Source organism: Neopsephotus bourkii, unplaced genomic scaffold, assembly GCF_033783945.1.
Source record: "Neopsephotus bourkii isolate Nb327-2 ecotype Australia unplaced genomic scaffold, CSIRO-AGI_Nbou_v1 NB_272, whole genome shotgun sequence".
NCBI lineage: Eukaryota > Metazoa > Chordata > Aves > Psittaciformes > Psittacidae > Neopsephotus > Neopsephotus bourkii.
The window spans coordinates 10,220,813-10,244,823 of record NW_026900781.1 but is presented as its reverse complement, the minus strand read 5'-3'; the positions used below and the strand labels follow the sequence as shown (position 1 = coordinate 10,244,823).

Below are 24,011 nucleotides of genomic sequence, written 5' to 3'. Positions count from 1 at the left end.
ACTTCTCAAGAGAAATTTCTGAGTCAAAGATGACTCAGCAGTGTCAAATTTGGTGTTTGCACCAGTATCAAATTTATCAAAGACTCAGGATACAAGCATCAAACATGGGCTAATTAAAAGTAGTTCTCTCTCTGTTTAAATCATATACTACTTCTTAGTCAATAAAGATCACAAAGCCAAACCAAGAAATGATGTAAGCTAGTCCAACTCTGACACAACAGCTACATTTAGTGTTACATTTACCTGTCTTTACAACACAAAACCCCATAATTAATATTGATTCTTTTAAAAGCTGGCAGAGATAGGGGCCATGTACCTTCATTGAAGTCAGTGGGAGCTAAGCACTTTTACTCAGTAGCTTTAAAAAACAGCTCTGTACTTTCCCTGCAAATCAACCCTTAGCAAAAGCAACCATCTGGGCCATTTGTTGCTGGAGATGTTACACACAGGATACTTTAACTCCTCTACCTACTTCTACATTACATAGAGGATTTATAATAATCTAGTGCTGTGATACTGTGTTTGTGAGACTTTTTAAAATCCACAGCCCATACAAAACTTTGGAAAAAATATCAACTTTCTGACCATTGTACAGTTTTTCATTCAAAACCAAGAGAGAATTAGCCATGCTTTGAAAGTTTGTTTATTCTTATTGTTTCTCCCCATTTATTGTTTCCCTACAAGTGTGAAGTTGCTGTAAAAAACAGCAGTGGTTGTTCTGGGCATCACTTTCTGGAGTCTGTGGCTCAGCACTGGTCCTTGACTTCAGGCAATGCTTGCAAGCAGTGTGATCCCTTCCTACCTGTAAAACCAGGACATAAAAACAGAGAACTGGCTTTCACAGGAATATCCCAAAATCATCTGCAGAGCATCTGCAGGTGATTGACTCATTGCCAAACGTTTCCCTCTTTCTCTAGCTTCAGCAGTGGGTTCAGTTTTTTCCTATCATATGGAGCTATGGTTCCTGTTCAGGTTCTCTGATTTTATTCCCATTATTTCCTTTGATTTTCTTGTATTTTTTTTTTTTAAATCCCCTAAAATATCTGACAACAAGGGAAGCAACACTCAGGCTTCTGAAGAAGAAGATTTACCAACTATTCTTTCTGTCATTGTTCATCTTTTCTGGTGTGCACTAATGCTGCTTCTGAAGCTGACTTCATGACTTCATTGTCGTTTATTAGGGTGGATTGCAATAGTAAATGGATCTACTTCAACCCAGCCAGACAGCAATATGCCTCAAAATTCATGCAGCACAAGAAATAAAAGAGGAAACCCACTGTTTTCTTTCAATTATTTGGTGTTTCACATGTTTCTTATTTAATTTTCAAGGGACAGAGGCAGAAGCACAAAGTCAAATCTCTCTTTCCCCCCTCACCGATCAGTGTGATGAATCTTCATGGCCAAGAAAGGGGAGAGGAAAGGATTTCTGATCTCTACTGCTACAGACACTTGCCAAACTAATCTCAGCTACCTCCCAGCCACATCAACCTTTAAGTCCAGGCTTCAGCTCCATCACACTGAGGTAGTAGGCTCAGGAACTGAAGGGCTGACAGCCTCTGGACTATGTTACGCATGCACATCTAGACCATGCAAGTCCAGGAGCCTTGGTGGTGACTTTCCCTAAGGAAACACACCAGGCTGGGATTTGCCTGAAAGCTCTGATCCTCCTGGAAGACTAAAACATTCAACTGTCCTGATACGTAACTTCAATTGCTGTAATGAGTCATTAAAGTAAAAGATTATTAGAACTGGACAATGAAGTCTTTGTGAAGTTAGCTGTTGCAGTTTCAGCCACTGCTAACCGAAAGCAGCAGGAGGTACTCCCACTCTTAAACTGCTAGTACAGGCAACCTACTCCAAGCAGAGTTACTCTTTTTCGTAGCCTTTCTTTTGTACTCCATGACTGCATTTTCCCAATAAGCCCTGTAATGCACAGAGTAGTAAGAAGCCAAAATTTGCCTCAAAAAATTGGGAAAGCTCAGTTAACATCTGATTTTTGAGAGGAGTAAGACTTCCTGCTGCATTTTATGGATTCAGCATGTGACCCTCATTAACTTCTCCCACAGCAATGAACACTCTACCTCTGCCTGCAGGAGCCCTTTGCCTGTTATCCATCATCCAGAGCTGCAAACATCTAATCACTCATCCCAGATGGACCTACCAGCCCACTGCCAGAAGAGTGCAGTGCCAGTGAGGGCATGCACAGCTTAAACAACCATGGCCCTCATCTTGTTCTTCTGCCAATCCTCTCCCTTATCCACCATGTTTTCCCCCACTTCTGCAGGAGATGAGACTGGGATCCAGCAGACAGGGGGTTGTGCTTACTTCACAAGCCTCCTTCCTGCACCATCCATCCACCAAGGGAGGGACTATTCCTGTGGAAAAAACTGTGTAATTGGTTTATACAACAATGATCATTGCCCTGCAAAGGGACTGACTTAGCATCCATCATTCATTCCTGTAGCACATGACTTTGTGATCGGTTAACATCTTCTACATAGATGCAGCAAGAGTAAGTTAAGGTGAGTACCTAGTACCCAGACTATCTTTACATACGTGGACCTGCCAGGTCAGAGCTTCTCACTGTGCACAAACCAGACAGAATGAGGGTTAACACAGCTGCTAAAATCTTGGAAAACCTGCAGTTTTAGCCTGCAGCTGAATGGGCAGCATGTGGCCTGCCAGCAGTGTTATTTTACTCCGCAGTTTGTTCCTAAGTGCCTCTCTTCCAGGAAAAAGTTTTATGCAAAAGAGACATACAGGCTGAACAAATTGTAGTGGCTGAAGGTCTCTTCAAGTATTACCTTTTTCAAGGCCTTTCAGTTCAGGTACTAAGCTCATGTGAAGTACCTCTGAGGCAGTGGAGAGGACAGAAGGTTTTTGGGACACCTTGTACTTATCCCTCCTCTGGCACTGCAAGGATATGTGTCACCTTCCCATCTTGGCCACAACTGCTCTGGTTGCTGTGTGTATGTTCGGGGAGAACACTGTTCCCAAGGCTTGCAGTCCAGGTTAGAAAAACACTGTGCTCCTGTTGAGTGTTCCTAGACTCAGGCCCTTTGGGACAGTAGGAGATGTACAGATGTGAGCAACATTGCAGAGAGCAGTTCCACCAAAGCAGATAAGTGAAATTCAACACTTTCCCTCCCCCTACTCACTTCTTTCTATGAAATCTTAGCTTGTTCTTTCTTCAAATACCGTTAAATGTAGCTTTTCATAGTTGCATAATTGTTCAGGATCTGATCAATCAGCAAATCAAACCACTGAGTACATTGTTCAGGTACAAGTTGGGCTGCCATCACTGGCAAAACCAGATCAGAAGTAGAAAATCCAGAAAACTAAACAGAAGCAGAAATTATACAGTCTGTTACAGGAGTTCCCAAACACATGGTGCTTTGAAGAATGAAAAGTAGCTAAAGAAGAGCTATGTAAAAATATTGTTGTCAAGAAAAGACATTCATGTAGACAAAAGAAGAAAAAATAAACCTCACTTGCTTTTCAATCCAGATTGGTCTACTGAGATGCTATTTTCAATCCAGATTGGTCTACTGAGATGCTATACTGTAGGAACTGTTGTGTGCTTCTGATTAATTGCGTAGTGCTGCACTTGATCTAAAACCCAGCGTGGCCTCTCTTGGCAGTTTTTGTTTAGAGGCCATGTAATACCCATTCTGTGTTCAATACAGAAGATGTGATAGAACAAATTTGCACTGCTCTAACACACTGAAATACTCAAGCTATTGATAATGGTATCTGGCATAAAGACCTTACAACTGGTCTTCTTGAAAGCATGCTGATGTTACACAGCTTCACTAGAAAGATAGCAGTAAGACAATGTTTATTTTGCTTTCTTATATTCCCTACCCCTGCACTTCCCCCTCAAAATGGTGGCTTTTCCCATTTACCTAACCTCACACCTTCAGTTGTAAACACAGTTGGATGTTAGCTAATTTGCAGTTTGATTATGACATTTCCCCAATGCTAAGTGCCTCTGAACACAAAGGTATTTTTCTCCTGGGCACCAGTAACACTGATGAGGCAAACAGAGCTTTTGGAATAGGCTTTAGTAGTGATAAGCTTTTCCGGAGCTAGCTGATTGGAACACAAAGTATTGCTTTATAATGTAAAAACTGTGGCTACTTTACTTAACCAGCTGAAAAGCAGAAAATAATTCACTAGCATGTTGCAGTGGGGTTTGTAATGGCCCTTTGCAAGCTTCTTAGTGCAGGAAAATGACTTCCAATGAACTAAACTGTTTAGGTAGCAGAGGCTTTGGAACACCATCTTTATAACAGTCCCTAAATTAGCTCAAGTTGTTTCCTTTGTAGAGGACATCAAACCTAACAAACTTTAAAGCAAACAACAGGGCAAACTTTTACATCTGCAAATGGGATTTGGAGCCAGTGTACATCACTAATGATGGAATTGCATTTGGTTAAAAGGAGACATGTGTCCATGGTCTTTTCAAAGGCAGTCACACTGGTGGTTGTATGATAGAGTGAGGATTTCAAGAAACAACACATGTACAGGAATAAAATATGTTCATCTTCAATTGTATAAAGCTTGTAACCAAGGCAGATTTTGGCTCCATTTGAGCCACAGCTGTGTCCAGGTTTAACCTGATGAATCTAGAGTCCAAGAGACCCATGTTCTCCCTACTCAGGTAGGCCATTCTCTCATTTGCAGTATCCTTTCAGAATACAGACACTTAAAACAGCTCCATGAGATTTAAATGGTGCTTAAAGTGACATACTAATGGGAGAAGTTCAGAGGAGAGAAATGAGACTGATGACAACTGTGGAACAGTTTCTATGTACAAAGTGACTGAGGTAGGACTGAAAAAGACAAATGTGATTTGGGGGAAATACAGTACAGAAGTCTATGAAATTATAGGGCACATGTTGGAGAGGGAAGTTTTCCCTGATTATTCCAGTACCAGAGAGATGCATAGTGTCAAAGGAGGCCAGTAGGAAAATGATGTCCAAATGTTTCTTCATATCTGTTAGTAGCACACCTGGGGAACTCCTTGCCCAAGTGTGTCATAGACGCCAAAAGCTAATAAAGCTACAAAAGCTCACAAAAGAAAAAGCCACCAAAGCTACCAGAGAGACTGCATTGCAGGTGTGCCCAATAAGGAGATTCCTGTAGCATAAGCAAAATACCTGCATCTGCAGTGCTACTCATTGCTACTACAGGTTTTGCTAGATGAGATGTTTCCTATTTCTCACAATCAAGGGTGGCTTCATGCATTCAAGTCACTTGGATTTATAGGACAATGTACTCTGTAAATTTTATGAACTTTATTTTATGAACACACTATGAAAGAAAACAAACGCATCAAACAAGGTCTAAATCCCCTTTGTACAGGCTACTCTTAACATGCAAATACACCGATGCACCACTTAATGTTTCTAACTCAAGTTCTCTAATACATAACTCATGCAGCAGTGAGTAAAACAGTTACCTAATCTAATCCACAGTGAGTGCTCATTCTTTTCTCCATCACCTTGTGGGTATCCCCTCTGTCACACCTGCATTCACAAAGTCTCAGCAAAGGCTGCTGTTGGATTCACTTCAAAAGATTTTTGGGTAAGCCTCCAGCTTGGACGTTTGATCAGCAACATTTCCAGAAGTAAGTGGGTTCTGAAGAAACTGTTACACAATCAATACACAGGAATTATGGCTGCAGGAGACAGCAAGCTGCAGGTGATAACAGCTTAAAATGACCTCTGCCCATTCCTGTCCATCACACCCTGCCTATAAGTTGCTCTGGCTTTGACCTAATGGTGCAGGTCCCAGCATACATCAGGTCCTAGCATGACCGACCACTGTGTTAGTCAAAACCTGAGCAGGAATTGAGCAAGGAGTTATGAGGGGGCCCTTTTATTCGCAGAGCAATACTGCAAAGGCCAGATAAACACAACCATGTTTTGGTTGGGCTGCAGGTGACTTAAGGAAAATGCTGAGCTCAGCCTGAATCCCCTTGTAGTGCACACTCAGCCACGCAGTCGATTTGCAACTGCTGACTGCCTTGCAGTGCCCAGGTTTTCATCACCCAACCCACTTTCTGACTTTCCCCTCCCCATGATCTGCCAGCCTTGCAGAGAAAGGCTGCTTCTGAGCCTTGCCGTGGTCCTCAGCACAGGCTTACTAACCTGCCTGTGGAGAAGGTGAATCCCTGTGCTACCAGTCCACATCCAGCTCCAGTGATAGTCACAAGGTCTTCCTTCTGCCACCACTGACAGTCTCTCCTGTTGATTCCCTGCATCAGGCAACATGGTCCTCTGGCCTTCCTCTCTTACAGTTTTCTTTTCCCTCACATCACCCCACCAGGAATCTTCTCTTTGCATCATTTTCCTCATTATTCAACTCAGCTTTTTAAACTGTGCCTTTAAGCACTAAGTAAATCCCTCTCACCTGCACACCAAAACCTCTTGGCTTCTCTCAGGCACTGTCTTCCATTACAGTTGCTGGTCCATTGTACATTAATGCACATATTACATTTTTACTCACTACCAGCTGTCATGCAAGCACCAATATACACGACAATCCCTCTCCTTCCATCAACACTTACAGTGTACTTCTGAATCTCCTCTGTCATAATGGGGCTATCAGTTATAGCTTGAAGAAGCTCAGACCCTTTTCCCACCCCCTCTGATCTGGATATCCTCCATTGCACTGTCACTCAGGTTCAGAAGCTACCACCAGCAGCTTCTACTTCCTCCTCAGAAAAGGTAAGGATGAACATGGAAGCAATAATCTGTGGAAAGGCAGTATATAAGTCCCCAGCAGGAGAGAAAAGGGGGGAAGGGGGGGGCAGGGGTGTCACCCGTTTGTCAGAGTATTTATTGATTAGTTTCCGTTTAAACCAATTATCACCGGTAGTACCAGTCACTAGAAAAGTCAATGCTCAGTCACATTCTCTGATTTTTTCCCACAAATAAGATGCTGCTTGTGAAAGGTCACAGCTTGCTGATAATCTAGCAACAGAGGCCTCAGGACTTATGATTTCACCCTGCTTTGTTTAGCTGCAAGAGCAATTATCTAATGACCTGATATCTCCTACTGACTTTGTTTTAACCTTTTCTTTGCTTTATTTAAGTACATAATTAAATGTTTGTTGTTATATATACTTTTTGTAACTAGTAGACAGTAATAGCAGGTAGTTATTCTGTGTAAAATGAACTTTTCATGACCCCAAAGTAAAATGTAATGTAAAGGTTTACTAGCATGGGATAACAGGGGACCCTGGCAGCACAGGTGCAGGATGATGTTGGAGGCCTCAAGCTACAGACAGCTCACCAGCAGTTAATTACTGGTCATCAAAGGGTACAACCTTAGCAGTTGTAAGACAAATCTTAATGTAACAAAGGAGAACAAACATATGAGTATCCAATACATATAAAATGCATTGCATTGCAAATTTGGATCTACTGTAGAGTTATGAACCAATGGAGGAAGAGCAAGATGTGGAGTGTATTAGTATGGCTGTAAAAATTACCTCTGGTGGATCATAGGGAGATATGAAAGAGAGAAAGAAGAAATTTTCAGTTGTGCAAAGAGGAAGAGAAACTCTCCCACTGTCAGATTCTGCTTGGTGGAGGACCTGGGACACTGATGACAGATGTTGTTACACATGCCTCTGTCCCAGATTGAAGGTATCGGAGGCGCAGTGTAATGTTGCATATAGAAGAAGAGAAAGAGGAATATGCTAGAAAATTTATGTGTATCAAGTTAACCTGATATAATTTGGACTATAAGTGTTAGTGTCATTGTAATGAAAATACAAGAATATAATTTAATCCTAATTATCTCAGCTAATAGTAATTATTTGATTACATTATTTTTAACAAGACTAGCAATACATTCTTTCTAGGTCTGCATGTAAGGTGTGTTTCCTTTTGATCATAACAAGATTTTGAAAGTGACAAATTTATGAGAATTGAAGCAGCCTGCTCTTTATTTTGTATGTAACAAGCTGGTAACAACTGAAGTGTGCTTTCAGGAGTGCACAGACTTTGGTTTGTACTTGGCTTCTCTGAGCTGCTGGACAGTGGGATTTGTGGAGGTACAGGTTTGGTTTTGGACTTCTTCCTCCCCATTCCATCTCTGAGATGTGATGATTGGGTTGAGGACACAAGCTCACACCACCCAAAAGAGACCCTTGGCTGAAGAGTTTGAAGTCCAGTTATTTTCAGGTTCAGAGATCTTCTAGATCTGCGGTTGTCAATCTGACCTTATTATTGGTTGATTATTTCCTGTGTGTACCTACAGCGCTAACACAGTACTTACTGCTTCTTCAGTCAGGTTTCACCCATGGTTAATGGGACAGCCCAGGCACAGGGTGATGAGTGACTGAAACCCTAGAGGCCATCCTTGTTTTGTCTTTAGTTTTTTTGTGAGCAACTCTGTACATAGCAAGCAGGCTGTGAATGCCAAGGGTTGTTGTGATCCCTGGCCTCTGCTCCTAGTCATCACTTCTCTTTGCTGCAATATACCTCTCTATAAACTATCAATAAAAGTACTTCCTGTCTCCTGGTGGACATTATTCAGCGTAACAACTGTTAGTAAAATTCCTTGAAATATTTGGCTGAGAGAAGCACACTTTAAAAGTGGGATGTAGTAGATAAGGTTTCATTAGGAGCACACTGGCCACTTAATGGGCTCTCACATGTTAAAGCAATTTCCAAGGGAATCTGGGGATTCGCTGTGCTGGCACTGTGATGTGCTCCTGGAAATTGTCACCTTCTCCAATGCATTAGGCAGTCAGTTGTTCAAACAGAAAGAAAACCAAAGGCAAATAGTTTAAGTGAGCCTGTAATTTTTTTTACGTTTCTCCTTAGAACCAAAAAGGAAAAAAAAAGGCACCTCCATTAGCATGGCTTAGAAATGAATTTTTTAACTTTCACAATTGAGATGCAGCAAGTGGTGCCTATAGTGCTACTACGTAGAAGAAGTGATCAAAATACAGAACATAACACACAAGTGCACACATGCTTTATTTTAAAATCTTATTACACTGTAGTTATAAAAAGTCTGGAATGGAAAGCAGGCTTATATGTAAGAGCAAAACAAGAAGATAATTTTATTAAGAAGATGTAGACTCTGGTAGGACTGCTTAATTACTTAAAAGAGATTGTCACCTTGCATTTACAACACACTATTCAGTTCCTTGAGCCCCAGAGGACTTATATGGAGACTTTGACACTGCAGTTTCTAAGGTAGTCACATAAGCCGTACAAAATGAGTGTGTGCAGATGCCTTAAGTGAAAGCGCCTAAAGGTCTGGTGTTCCTGGAGCCATGGGTACTCACTGAGCATATCAGGTGGTATGAATCTTTGCTTTATTCCACATTCTTTATCAAAAAAGCAGCCTGCATTTCTATCCTCCCAGGACTTGCTTATTTTTAACAGCTGATCACAGGTTTTGCACTAGGCCATGTGTGGCAAGAAGAGGAGAAGGCGGCAACTCATCTCCCTTGCTTTCTTACTAATGAGACCACAAAATGACACAGCCAACCACAGTACAATAAAGCCCCACCATTTAATGAACATGAGGCTCCTTTTAACTACTTTGGAAGCTCAGTTACCTCACCTGTGCTGCTAGTACAGGACATACTCTTATACACTGTCCGGTGGAGAAGAGTTGCCACAGCTTGTGGCATGTTCATCTTTGTCTCATGGGAAGAGATCTCAAGGATTTCATGGGAGATGAGAAATGAACACACACACATACCCCTGCTGACCTAGCACAATGGGGTACATGGCTTAGGATGGAGTGGTACCCTGCATGGAAGACTAATGGAAACCAGAAGGTCGTCAGTGGAGGAGCAATGCCTTGGGAGGCCCTACTGCACCTCACAGAGGAATATGCTACAAGAAAGACATAAAATAGATCCAGCTTGTGAAGTTTCTGACTCAGGATACATCTTTATTCCTCTTTCAGCTAAGCTTCTGCCCCTGGGTATTCCTGAGGTTGCTCATATAACAGCACTTCATTCTGCAGTAGCAGTGATTTCCAGAAACTTTCAGGCATGGTTTAATTTAAACTCATCCCCAAGTGTTTCACCTAAACTCACCCCCAGCTCCAGTCCAGGATATTTGCTAGTCTTGTGGGGCTGGTAGGAGAAGACCCTCAGGCTGCCCCCATCACTACTCTCTCCTTCACCCCATTTAACAGCTGGCAGAGCCTGGACTGCTTTGAGCAACACACACGCATGTGGGAAATGGGGCTCCAGGATGGGTTCAGGGAAGAAGAAAAGGCAGGAAAGCACGAAGAAATAATACATCATATACAAGAGACGTGATCAGGAAATGCAAGTTTGGTGTGAAGACCTCTGAGCAGGAGCATGAAAAACTCTGGATTTTCATCAAGCAAAAGAGAGGAACAGCATATCAACAGCATAGGGGGTGGGGTGAGGGCATGAAATACATAAGTGAGTATGTGTGGGTGTTTGCACACATGAAAGACTAGGAGAAAGGCAGAGGGAAGCAGCAAGAGGAAACAAGGAGCTGGGAATATTCTGGAGCTAACATATCCTGAGAGATGCTTCCAGCAAGTGAGGTCTCCATGAACTGGAAAATTATAACGTAGTAAGATAAAGCAGTCCCTTTAGCTAGAAATACCTGTTTTTATTGCAGCCTGAATGATCTACCATAGGGTTGTGTAATTCAATCTAAAAATTTATAACTCTGGGTTCTTTTTCAGTGAAATATCAGGCCTTAATTAAAACTAAAGTTCAGACTACTTTGGTGAATGGAGCTTTTTAGATTCCCTTGAAGCGCTAATGCAAAAGACCATAAATACAAGTGAACTATAGGAATAATATGGCCTAGAATTGCCTTTAATTACATGTATCTAATTTTAAATCATTCAGGTGCTTTTTCATGCTCTCCCCAGTCTTACCAAGTTAGGTTTCTTTATGAAATTTTTGGTCAGCACAAGGATGACCAAAAAAAAATAACAATAAGCAAATTTCCACCTCTTCCCCTTCCCTCCCCCCACCATGATATTTTGAAATATAGCTAAATGAGAGATGAAGGCAGCATCCTTGTTCATGGTTTCTGAACCTGGATGTTCAGCTCACCATACACATGCCTCAAAGCATTAGAATCCAGGCTTGCAATCAGCTTTCGTAAACCTGGTTGTCTTGGGACGGTTTTTACTTCCCAGATCAAGGTAGAGTTTGGTGGGATTTGCCTGTAGAAGAAGAGGAAAGTAACAATATTGTGATCAGCCAGCCAGTGCTCTCAGCCTGGCCCACTGGAGAAACTGAAGGTGGGCAGTATAACATGTCTCAATTTTTTATGTTTCATTCATTCCCATAAATGTCCTATAAATTATCCCCTCCATCTTCTATTCCTCTCAGAACTGACTCTGTCAAAGTCTTTTCTAGCCTTTCCTCCAGGATAATTTTAAATTTCCAAAATGAATCCATTTTCTTCTGCCTCCTCTTACTTCCTCTCACAATCACTTTTAAAATGATCTTTACAGCTAACACATTTTTTTCTACTTTATAATTCCATTTTACCTGTTATAGCCTGTGAGTGATTCTTTAAATAGCTAAATAAGTCCTTGTTATGAAGTGTCCATGACATTCCTGTGCAAACTCAGTGCAGCACTGATGAGCTCCTCTGCCAGCCCCTACCTTCAAACACCCTCCCATAATTGTAAGGTCAGCAGATCTCACTGGCCCATAATTGTAAGATCAGCAGATCTCACTGGCCACTTCAGATGACTTCACGTCCACACAAACAGGTCAAAGTGTTTGTGAGAGTCCTGCTGTTTGCAGTTACCCTTTTACATTATGTATGACTCTTAATAACTCATACTATAAAGCACCCATATTCTGCACTCCTCTTGATTTTCCATTTGTGCTACAACTAAGGTGTGCACAGACAGCCTTAAGTATTGGGTTTCTGTGTTTTCTCAGTGCTTTCACTATGTTCTGTGTGCAGATTTTAAAGGCTGATACTGATTGATTATGTTTGGGGGATGTCAGGATGCCGCTGCTCCAAAGGAACCAACAGGGAAGGTAGCATGGCAGGCAGCTATTTATAAAAATAAATGTTGCTTTCTTCAGTGTTAAGAAGATTATGAATTCAGCCACTGCCTTCAACTCACATAGCTATGGTATTCCACAAAGAACTGATTAAAGTCAGAATAAAGTAAGCCTAAACTTCAGTCACACTTTCAAATTCTCATCTGGTAGGATTTGGCTCTCAGGTTCCATGTCCTGTGACAGGACCAGGACAACAATGACAGCCCAGGCTTAGCACAGTTGCCATAAGGCAAGAAGCTTTAATTAGCTCTAAATGAGCTACCTAACCTGAATATTTTTTTCAGTGCATGTCTGTGCCTTCTAAAATGAGAGGTATTCTAGTTCCTTAGAGGTTAGCTTAAGTACGTCCACATGGCACTGCATTGCATTTTGCATATACAGTCATAGGTAACCTGGGGCATGTACCCAGTTTTAGATAAGAGAAAGCAGAGGAAGATCATATTTTTTTTATGCGATTATGTGCAGACTGCTTCCAGCAAGTGTTTTCCCTCTTTTTGCCTTTGTTCTTAATAAGAGATATTCTGTTTCCCTCAGCTGGCCTGCTTGCTCCACCAAATGCCCACTAAAATGGTAGCATGACAAAGCAATGACTTTAATTGCTGCACAAGGTTAAATACGTTTTTAAAGTAAGAGTTTATGGGAATGATCTGCAAGGGACTATCTGTATGGAAAGTGAAAAAGATATTACACAAATCTGCTGTGCAGCAAGTTTCACTCTACTTTCTTGAGCACTTGGGAGGCACTCTCTGGATGAAGCTTCCAGACCACATTTTCACAGTGCCCTAGTGAGACAGGGTAGCACTACCATCTCTGATTTTTAGTGCTATTATATCTGCCTATATGTGTATATAAATATTTATATAAAAGTGTGTGTGTCCAGGAAGACAACATCTCCCCTGGGAAACCAAACACACCTTTTCCTGTTTCTTTACTGTACTACTCCTAAACCAACTTGCTTTTCTCTACAAATGCTAAGACTAGCTGAGCTTTCACATGTAGAAACACCCGAAATGATTTACCTGCTAGTGTGAAAGCATGCTTGGCTAAAATTCATTTAAAACTATTCATCACTGGTTAGTTCTCATTTGTCATACAAATACTATGATCCATGTAGGAACTGCTGTTGCCAAAGGCTTTTCCCTAAGTCATGCCCCTCATCTGTCTGAGGCCAACAGCTAAATATCATTTTATATATATATACGTATATATATATTTATGTGTATATATATATATGTATTGTTTTTTATGAATGGTCAAGACGGAATTCCCCAAGCCACTACATTGCCAGAATAATGTTGTATCAGCTGGATCCCACATACCTGTTTTGTGGAGTCACCCAAGTGATACAGAAAAGCTAACTTAAAAATACAGAGAGGTCAAAAGTCTCATCCCCACAAAGAACTGCAGAAGCCACATCCCATATGTGACAGTCCCTGATGGACAGGGAAGCAGTGGAAGAGTGGTGAAAGACTAGTCTAGGTTTAATTCTCTTTGCAAATGGAGTAAGGTCACCCTAATATGATTTTCCTGGGAGAGGATTCAGTGATGAATGGTTCTGAGTAATATGCTGAGTCATCACCACACTGGAACCATTCATCATTCTGAATGCATGGAGGCAAATTCTGATTATTATTTAAATAAACTACAACTGCCTGCTGCTCTGTCCTTTGTGCGTATAACCTGCACCTTCATTCATCTCAGATAAGTTAAATCTTAAAATGACTAAGCTGATCCATTTCCATTTTAAGTGATGACAAGGGCACTACTGAAAAGGGGAAACATGTTGACTTGAAAGAAGATGACATCTTTCTGTCAGTCCTTTTTATGCCCTATCTCCTGATACACCTGGCAACTTCTGCATCTTTCAAGGTGAGAGCAGCCCATGGCAGCTTTTGGTTTGAGAAGGATGCAGAACAGCGGGAGAGGCTGGCACAGCTAGGCAGCAGTGAGGGCTACTGCTGCAACTTGTGTAACTCATGTGGACTGTGCTGAGTCATGTTCAGCCGCGTCTATGACATGCCTTGTGCACAAAGCAAGCACAGTATGATGCCCTTTCACAGTCATTTTTCTACCCAGCTCTACTCTGGAGACTGGTTTTGATCTTTTTTATCCCTGGCCCAGGTGCAGTCAAACTCAGACCTCCCCTACTGGCTGCAGATAATGCTGACAATTTATGCAGCTGCTGAAACACAGGCAATTTTTCAAACTCCTTCTGCACACACCCAGGGACCCTCAGCTCAGGTAATGATAGATGGTATTGCTTTGGCTGCCCAGGACTAAGCAATGGCTGCAAAATTTCCAGTTATCCTGGAACTGGGTAATGCTGAGCTTTTAACACTGGACTCATAACGCTGAACTCAAATGGGAGGAGGGTCTAGGAAACAACGTGTGCAGAGTATGTGTACCACTGTGTCAGCATGAGGTGCAACACAGTATAATGAAGGTGGCTTTCCTTTTCATCAGACTTGGGATTACCCTGTGTTGAGAGCACACCTCTGTGCCAGGGCAGCCCTGTGCAGTGATGCTATCAGGGGCAGGGGGGAGCTGTGTTATCACACACGCTGCAGCCGTCCCTGTGGGTTCTGCTGCATCGGAGACATGTCTCGTGTCTTGACATAAGCTTGCAAAGATCATCTGAGGTATCTGAATGTCTTGTATAATCATGATTAACATGAGTGGAGAAAAGCCCTTTTGAAAGACAGCACAAGACTTGATTTGCACATTCTGAGTGAGTGGCAGTAAACACTTCATGAGTAGAATAAATCTGTCTTTCTTTCCATGATAGAAGCTCATAGGTGCTATTGTCAAGTGCTAAAAATAACATAATACAGTGAAAAAGTAAACTCAGGCTGCATTAACAACTACCTACAACCACTAGCCCTTTCTCCAACGCTGGTGCTGAACAGGTGAAATGCTCTCAGTCTCTCTGCACGGTCTCTCTGGACAGCCTGACTTCTGACTGTTGAGACCTACAGCTCCCCTGTGTATTGAATTTTGAAGTAAGGAGAGAGTGTCTGAATTGAATTACTCAGCGCAGCATTAGTTAAGTGCCTCTTGTGAGCTTCCTCCTGTGAGCAAGTAGGAGATGAACTCCCAGCTAGTTGTGCTTTCTTTCCTACCTGAACTCCTTTTTCATCGTTCTCAGCACGCCAGGTCCCTCGAGGCGAAGAGTGACATTCTCCAGGGTTTGTTTCAGAGGATTAGTGAATTCCACAGTCACAGACATTACTTTACCAGCTACCAGCTCACCTTGGGTCTGCAAAACACAGAAAGGACAATGCTCCAAAAGATAATAATAATTAAATGTCCCATGGTGAAATCTGTAGAATTAAATGCACAGAACTGTCAAGGAAGAGGAGGAAGGAGAATGAAGCACACAGCACAAAAGCATGAGGCAGGGAAAGCCTAGTAAGATGGATGGGCCCATAGGTACCACTGCAGATATTTCTACACATTGCAATCTTCCCTCAAGACACATGGTAGGTCAGGGGGCAGGCCCTCATTTCCATAGGAAGAAACAGAAGTCTACGTGCACAGTCCTGGAGCTGAGTGTCCAACTGAGGGCATGTCCAGCTGAGGAAGCCTCCCCCCCAGAGTCTGCTTCCCTCCCCAGGTTCCTCACCAGCACTGAAGTGCATGCTCTGCTCAGGACATGAGCTCCAGAAGAGAAGGGCAGGAATTATTACCCTAAGTTAGAAACATGGGCTCACATTGCTTGCAGCTCCGAAAAGTGTCGTGCCCGTCTTCCCCAACTGCCTCTTGTGCTCTGAAATGTTTCTAACCCTGTTTGTGCGCTCTACATAGACCTGAGAGCCAATTGTCCTCCAAACCCCTTACATAACAAAACCCCAACACATTTTGCACTGTAAAATATCAAGCTCAGGGACTAATAAGCAGTGATCACATTGACTTCCATATGTATACATGTGTACTGTACACAGCTGAAGGGATCTGTCTGTCCCTTCAGATCAGCACAGGTAGTACAGTTGCCTGGAAAATACCTCCAAAAGACCACGTTTTTAATCACAGACTACATGCATGGGAATTTTGTTTTGTTTTCTCCCTAGAAACACAACATTTCTCACAGAATAGAAAAGGCTCAGGCAAGGGTTTTCAACTTATTGTTGGCAGAACCCAGCTGGCCCATGAAGTACTTTAAAGGGCATTGAGAAGTATCTTGTCAATAAATTTAAACTGCTCTGTTGGGGTCTGCAGCCCTACTGCAAATTTTTGAGGGGTATGACAGTTGCAAAAAGGCTGGAAAGACTCTGGTCTAAGGGATCACTGCACCGAATACCAATATATTGACTGGAGCTAAGGATGAACTACTCACAGCTGAGCTCTCAACAGCATTTAGCCACCTGCATTTGCAAAGACATCAGTGACATTTTCAGAAGGTCTAATTCGGTCAGAGGTCTTATGTCCTCATATTTCAATTGTCCAGATAAGATCACAGTTAGATTTTCATCCTGAACATCCACAGATGCAACTGAGACCATGATATGTATTTGCTGAGTGTATTTTTGTAACCTGGTCTCAAGCTAAATTAGAATATGATATAATTCCCTGAACTGTTAACTCTGACAACCATCTTCGACCAATAGAGAAAGATCTGAAGCTGAGGAGAAATAAGTTTTTCATACTACTTTTTTACTCTCAAATTAAGAACTCCAGTCTGTCAGTCACATTCACTGAAGAAATCTGACAAGAAAACTAGCAGGATAAGCTTCCTCAGATTTCAACAACAATAAAGTGAAGCTTCCTATATAAATAGTAATATATAGGTATATACATATGTGTATGCACACACACTTCAAAGATCCAACTATTAAAATTTCAGCATACTTTCGCACATCACAAAGAACTGAAGACACAAACTCAGTTTTACTAGAAAGCATAGTTATTGGACAACAACCTATCCTATATACTAAAGATCCTTTCTTTATAACAGCAGAGGAGATAAACAATTTTGAAGCTGAAATTGGAGATGCTGTATGAGATGTCCTGTTTAAGTCTTGAATTGGAAGAACTTTCTACTTTTAAAATTCGTTTACTGAAAACAGGTATTTGAAGTAGAGTTTATCTGTCTTGTTTACCTCCCCTCTAGAATGCTCAGTAAACCAAAAGACTTTTATTGCAAATACAAAGAAGTCACATCAGAGCATTATGGCATGTCTGTAGACCACAAAATGGAGTGGGGTTTTTTGTAAACTTCACTTTAAGATCCCTTCTGACACAAACTGTTTTTTGATGATTCTATGATTCACTGCAGTTTTGATCTACATTTAAAAAAAACACCCTGACTTTTTCTGCAGCAGGCTGTGGTTACTACACAAATTATTATATGAAACCTGAACATTGATTCAAATAATGAACAGGAGAAAAAAAGTCTATAAACAGATTTCTTTCAAGGTCCTGAATTTTAGGAAGCTGCATTCATGTTTATATAAAGCTTCCTGAACAGGTGTTCTGATTATTTTGTTTTTTGAGTATTAGGAAAAAAAGCAGATCCAAATAGAGTCATTCAGAATAGACAAAGGCTCAGTGCTTTTGAGAATGAGGCAATTTATTTGGATGCTCAGTTATGACTGAGAACTCTAAATCTCAGCCCTGCCTTTGCCATACAACATAGGGTCTTTGTCCTATCATAAGTATTACACTTCTACATTTTCATAGGCACCATGCTGCATGCAGAGATGCTTGAACTTTGAGGGAACTCCACTGGTAGTACATTCACAGCATGGTAGCAAAGCACTGAAATCCTGAAAGCATTGTCTAAAATCAATGCTGCCTGTCCAAGTTTAGAGAAACTTTCCACAACACTTGCAGGAGCTTTCCAAGAAAATTCACCTCACTAGCTTCATTCTTCAGCAGGAGGCCTCTGTGCTGTGCTGCTTTAAATATAAGACTTCTGAAGTCGTCAAAGACTTGAGTGACTGGAGTGAGTAATCTCTCTTAGCCTTTGAGTTTCTCCAGCTTTTTCAGATCTTTTCCCCTCCTTCCTCCACTAAGATCACTTTAGCTGTCTACTACCAGTGATGCTGCCAGCCTCAGACTTTAATGTAGGGATACCCAGTACAATATATAACATATCTATACACCCTCATACACTCTAGCCAGCCACTGCTTTATAAGGTCCATGTTAGACTGAAGGTCTAACGTGCACATACGCATACTTCCCTCGATTAGAGATGTACAGTCAATGAGACAGCCTTGTACAGAACAGCCTGCATGCAGCATAGTGATCCATCCCCTTCACCACAGCCTTGAGCTACCTTGATCCGCAGGGCAGGAACTTCCAGGACTGTTGCCTTCTGCATGGCCAGAATCTTCCCTGTTTCGTTGATTTGTGCCGTCACAAAGAAATGAAAGGAGGCTTGGTCCAGCAGGTCACTCATGTACTCACTTGCTTTGATCACAACATCAAAAGCACTAGCTGAGAGGAGAAACACAAAAGAAAAAGAGGTACTGAAGTAATCTAATGACCGATTGCTCCTCCCATCATAGCCAGTCCCAGTTAACACAAGTGCCTTGGAAAAAAGTGTTCCACGGCCAAATTTTTTTGTGTTCCATGGGTTTGATTTTTTTTTTTCCCAAACTGTCTCCATTTCTTCACCTCACCACTCCCCTTCTTATCTTGCCCTCTTTCCAAAGGGGTCCCTAGGTCCCTGGGTCAAAGCTGTGTTTGTGCACAATCTCTGCTCAGTGCTGGTCAACATGGGCCCAGGCCACAGAATAAGGTTTCTAGGCACTCCCACAAAATAAGTGAGAACCAAGACTGGCAATAAGTAGCTACTGGGCATGAAGGTCAAAACCAGCTTTTGAGTGTCACACCTGCAAATATTTCCTCTTCCACTTTATTCATGTGCTTTCTCTGCCTCTCTTCCTGGCAGAGATGCCACCAGGGATGCCTCAAGAGCAGCCGCTGGGGCTTACACTATGGGATGTGAGCCCATGCAGGCTACTTGGGAGACAACCTGCTCTGCAGGACATATCTGGATATCTGCCTTTGTCCTACACTGGACTTGCCCCCAGAATTTAGCAAGAAGGTCCTCCTGTCACCATCATGCCCTCCAGAGAGCTTTCACATGTTCCCTGACAATAATTATTGAAAGGAACACATCCCCCTAGGCTCGATGGTTGAGATGCAGGGAATCATTAATTTCAACCATATTGACCTGCAATTCCCAGGCTAACAATGGTGTGAGAATGTGACGCAGAGAAGCAGACCTGCTCACTAAGTAACCATGCAGAACATACAGATCTGGTCCTCTTACCTTTGTAAACATTCATTATAACTCTAGTAAACATATCAAGATTACTCATCTGTTAACTATAATTATTACTGTTATCCATTATATGTATCGTATTTGTGACATACACAGTACACACTGAGATAATTCAACTCAGTTGGGTAAATGACATTCAGCCCTTTTCACTCTTTTGATCCACTCACATCAAAACTAGTTCCTTGGATTGGTTTCAAAGCTATTCCCTTGGTGATCACCTGACCTGGATTTACCAGGCCAGCCTTAAATTTACTTGATGTGCTCACCCCTCCTCCCTCTCTCCCTCCCTTTCACTCTGTGCCTCTTATAGAAGAGTTTCTCACAATGCTTTAAACTGTAAATTATAAATTGGGCAAGTATTTATTGTTTGTGTAAAATAAGCAAATAAATAAATGATTCACAATAGAAGAGAAATTTACAGTGAAAGGAAAGATGAACTTTGCTGTTTAATCACCAGAGGAAAAAAAGAAAAAAAGAAAAATGGGCTTCTATTTCCTAAGCACTGCCTCTGCTAGTAAGATGCCACTATCATTTACTGCACCTGGGAAAGCCAAGGGAGACACAACACTGAGCTGCCTTACAGCCTTTACAAAAAAACAGAGAAAACTAAATATAGCCAAGTGGATGTGGGAGCACCTTTGAAGGCACTGGAAGGTTTAAGCTATTCAGATCCTCAAAGATGTTTTCAACCCACACAATTCCTTTAATCATTATTCTGAAAATCATGCTTTTACTTCCTGTTTGAAAACTTGCTCTGCTTCGTTCTCTCAGCAGCATGGGCTGGAAGAATGCCTCTGACATGTGTTTACTGTATTGTAATTTTTGTTACCTCCAGATATACATATACACTATCCACCATGAATGAAGCCTGCAAATTCTGCTTCAGTGCCTCAATAGGTATCCTTCCATCACACCTCTGACAGAGTACTCTCACACAGTTGCAAATGATCATGCCGCCTCCCTTCACACTGCCTGTTTGCTCAAACACTCTGATAGCACTCCTTTCCAAAGCAAAGGTGAAAGAATTCATGATCAAGTTTTATATATCACCTTCAGAGATGCCGCAACTTGTGAAGGTTTTTTGTCCTGTTGCAGGACAAAAAATGCTCCACAAGTTGATAACAGTAGCTCAGATACAAGCTGATTTCCACCTTGAATGGTGGTAATGCCTTAAAACATGCCTCCTTGGTCTGAAGCAGTGATAGGGACATATTTTGATACACATACAATAAAATCCATGTCCTAGTCTCTCAGGTACCTCCCTCTTAACCTGTATTCACAGAGTTTGCAGCATTGGTTTCAACGAGCTTTTTACACACTGTTTACTTAACCTAGAAAAAATGGATTATGAGGTTCAGTGATGCTTAAACATCTATTCATTTAATTTCTTGCATTGAGGAGCTAGATGAGTCTCAAAGCCCTGCAGAAGCTGTGTTTTAGGTAATAATACCTTACACAGACCTTTGATGCAATAGCAGACATTCAGTCTTGGAACCAAGCACAATTCACAGCCAAAAGTGTAGCAGTTATTTGCACATTTCTTACAAAGATGACTGAATTTTCCCCCATCAAAGAAGAGGCACAGAATTTAGACTTGAGCATTTGAAATTGATTTTTTTTTACTGTACCTAACCAAGTGTCCAAAAGTTTTGCAGTGTTTCAGATCTAATACTTAGTAACTGACGCAAGACACTATAAAACCCCACACTGTGTTTTGATTGATAGGCTGTGCTGGAACAACCCAATGCCCCTTTCCAGACCCCCCACAAATGAGACAAGGAGTTAGAAAGAACCATCAGGCAGTTGTCAGGGCTTTGTTATAGAGCAGAGGTAGAATTTTTATTAACCTTCACCTATAGATCCCTCTAAGTGGAGTCCTGCTTTATGGAGATTAATCAGCTCCAGATAAAGACATGCAGTTTTAAATGACGTTCAAAGGGAGGAAGAAAGCAGAGGATTTTTTTCATGGCATGGTGGGAACTGTGGTTCCATGGGGGCTTGTCACTGATATAAAATTTGTTCTCTTTGAGAAGAGAGGGCTCACAGTATCACTTGTGCTGGGATGAGACAGACAAGATGGATGAGAAAGCTCAGAGTTGCTGTGATCCAGCACCAGGCCCAGATCAAGAGCCCCATCCTTTGGCCATCCAAAGTCCTGCCATTCCCATTGTGCTCACTAGAGATTGCTTTTGACCAGTAACAGCATCAGGAAGGCAAAACCATTGCTCCTGACTCTCTCAGTAGGGAACTCAAGTGGAGGACCCTATGACTTAACCTCCATAAGGGCACATTCTCATCCCTTTTGCTGAGCTGGAGACACTGACCCAAGATCAAGAGGCCTGTCAGGACAGCAAGTGATTGGCAGTCACTTGTTGCTGGAGAAGCCAGGGATCTACAGCCAGTCTGCTCCATAGCGCTTTGGGGTACAGCAGGTTCTCAACAATTGCTTACTGTTTTCTGAATGGGGCTGCCATGGCTGCCATGAAATAGTTCAGTTATGCCCAAAATAAAAACGGACAACATCCTTCTTCATTACTTCGTGCAATGCAAAATTCTGCCCTCAGCAGTGTGAGTTAGGCTGCTAGGAACTGCTTTTCTCATGACAAGAGTGAGGCAGGTTCTTCTTGTCACAATCCAGAGGGCACTAGAAAAAGCAAATGCTACATCTATAAAATAATAACTCACCTTTGGGGTGCCTGCCCAACTGACAAATGCCCCTGCTTCATAGTGGCACATTCTAGTTACACAGAAACTTTTTAGATCACTGTAAATACAAAATCCTGAACCACCCAGTCCTCCATAGTCCACTCAGAACTTGTCAGTTTCTACCAAGTAAGACAAGGTATTCACCTTTTTTCCCTGTAGATGACACCCTGAAAAAACAGAACTTTTCTTTCACGTGCTGTGGTACTGCTAGAAGATTAAATGTATGAAAAGCAATCCTTTGAAGCTTAATATCTGAACAACTTTGTTTTCTTTTGTACTAAGCAAGAAAAAACAACAGCTCCCAAACATGCATCTTGGTGTAAGAAAGCATTATGCAAGGAGCAACAGCTTGAAGAAAACAGACTCAGCTTTAAATGACACTTGTAGCAGGGCCAGAGCTGAGAGTGGAGCTTCCTGACGCCCAATAGAGTATCCTTCCTCTAGCTACTAGAATTCCCTCTACCCATGGGTGACAGGTAGTGACACAGAGAAACAAAGCTAGCAATATCACAGAAAACAAAGGTTTGAAAACATCTATGCAAGCCTTACATGAAGAGGGTTCCAGTTTTGCACTGAAAGAGTGTTTCTTGAATTCACTTTTTGCGACTCCTGTATAAAACACTATGTTGCCTGAAAGGTAGGCAGTAGCAGTGTAGTAGTTGCGACTTCTGTTCCTGAAAGTTATAGTGACTTTAAAGTCACTGCCAAGGACTGCCTTTTGCACTTGGAAGTCCATGTCAACATCTGTTTGTGGCTGATATGCATCTTGAGTACTTTGCTTTTTAACGCCATACATCACAGCAGTCTCAAGAGCCAGTCTCTCCTCCTCTGAGCCTAGAAATGAATGAAAATCGAATTTAGGAAAGAAGCAGGGGTACTGCATTAGCCCAATTACCTATCACATGGGTGCATCTTCCATAGTTTGTGGTAGCTGAAATGAATGGATGAGGACAGTGAACCTTCCTGTGGTAAAGTTAATAATAGGAGAACTTCACAGCTTCCAAGTGAGCTGTGTTAAAGATTCAAGCCATGTCAAATAAAGTGATGTAGCTTAACTGATATTAATGGGGCTACACTGATTTACTCTGTGCGAACATCTGGCCTGAGTAAGAAATGTCTAAACAGCTGTAAAGAAAGCCTTGAACTGTTTTGAATGCTTTGAGTTATTCCATGACTACCCTTTGTTTTCAGTACAGCTTACTCAGTCCAAAGCATTTCTGAGTAGCAACGTTTGTGCTTTCTCAAGGCATCTGCAGTGTTTATGGGATGAAGCTACAAATAAAGAGCTGCAAGGGCACCTTGGGAGCTTTATATGAAGCTCCCTCAGTGCCAGAGGTTTGTAAATACACCATCCAGGATGTGATTGAGATAAATCTGCATTGGTATGGTCCCACACCATTTCAGGTTACCTTCTTGGAACTTGTACTCCTCAGTAATCTCCATCATTCCATCACCCCCGACTTCCTTAGTCACAATCAACTGCCCAACATGGGTTGTATCAATTTTTTCTACCACTTGGATTCCATTTTTCTCCCTTCTTGAGAAAACAATATCACTATTCACCTATAAAATTAAATGACAAAGGACAGAGATACGTGGAAGTAGAGAGAGGAAGGGAAGCCAGTCTATATCCCCTCAAGATAACGACACATTCACTTAAGTCCCACTAAATACTTGTATTGAAGTCCCATGTTTAAAATTAGTCATACGCTTGTCCTGGGTTTATAATAATAGTAATGACTAGGTGCTATAATAATGACTCGATTCATTTTACTAGTCATAGCTCCAGAATAACTGACAGTATAAACTTGAGTAGGGTACAGAGATACCCTTTGTGCTTGAGGAGCATGATTACATGAGACCGCAGAGAGGGGAATGCTTCATAGATAAAGTATCTTATTCTTTTCTGTCCTAACCTATACAATTCAATTAGAGAAAGACTTGCTCTGCAACTG

General features: G+C 41.7%; 1 protein-coding gene across 3 annotated transcripts in view; it reads right to left on the bottom strand.

Annotated features, from left to right (window-relative positions):
• Positions 1–1,546: 1,546 nt before the first annotated feature.
• F13A1 (coagulation factor XIII A chain) overlaps positions 1,547–24,011 on the bottom strand; it is a 71,805-nt gene continuing 49,340 nt past the window's right edge. For 2 of the 3 annotated variants that reach the window (XM_061346558.1, XM_061346560.1), the window contains exons 11-15: positions 23,466–23,619; positions 22,606–22,890; positions 18,337–18,497; positions 15,181–15,317; positions 8,976–11,199 (exon numbers count right to left, since the gene is read on the bottom strand). In XM_061346558.1, the coding sequence (XP_061202542.1) occupies positions 11,055–11,199; positions 15,181–15,317; positions 18,337–18,497; positions 22,606–22,890; positions 23,466–23,619 (882 nt within the window). In that variant the 3' untranslated portion in view covers positions 8,976–11,054. Of the gene's footprint in view, positions 1,650–8,975; positions 11,200–15,180; positions 15,318–18,336; positions 18,498–22,605; positions 22,891–23,465; positions 23,620–24,011 lie in introns of those variants that run through there. The other variant, XM_061346559.1, reaches the window with a different exon arrangement.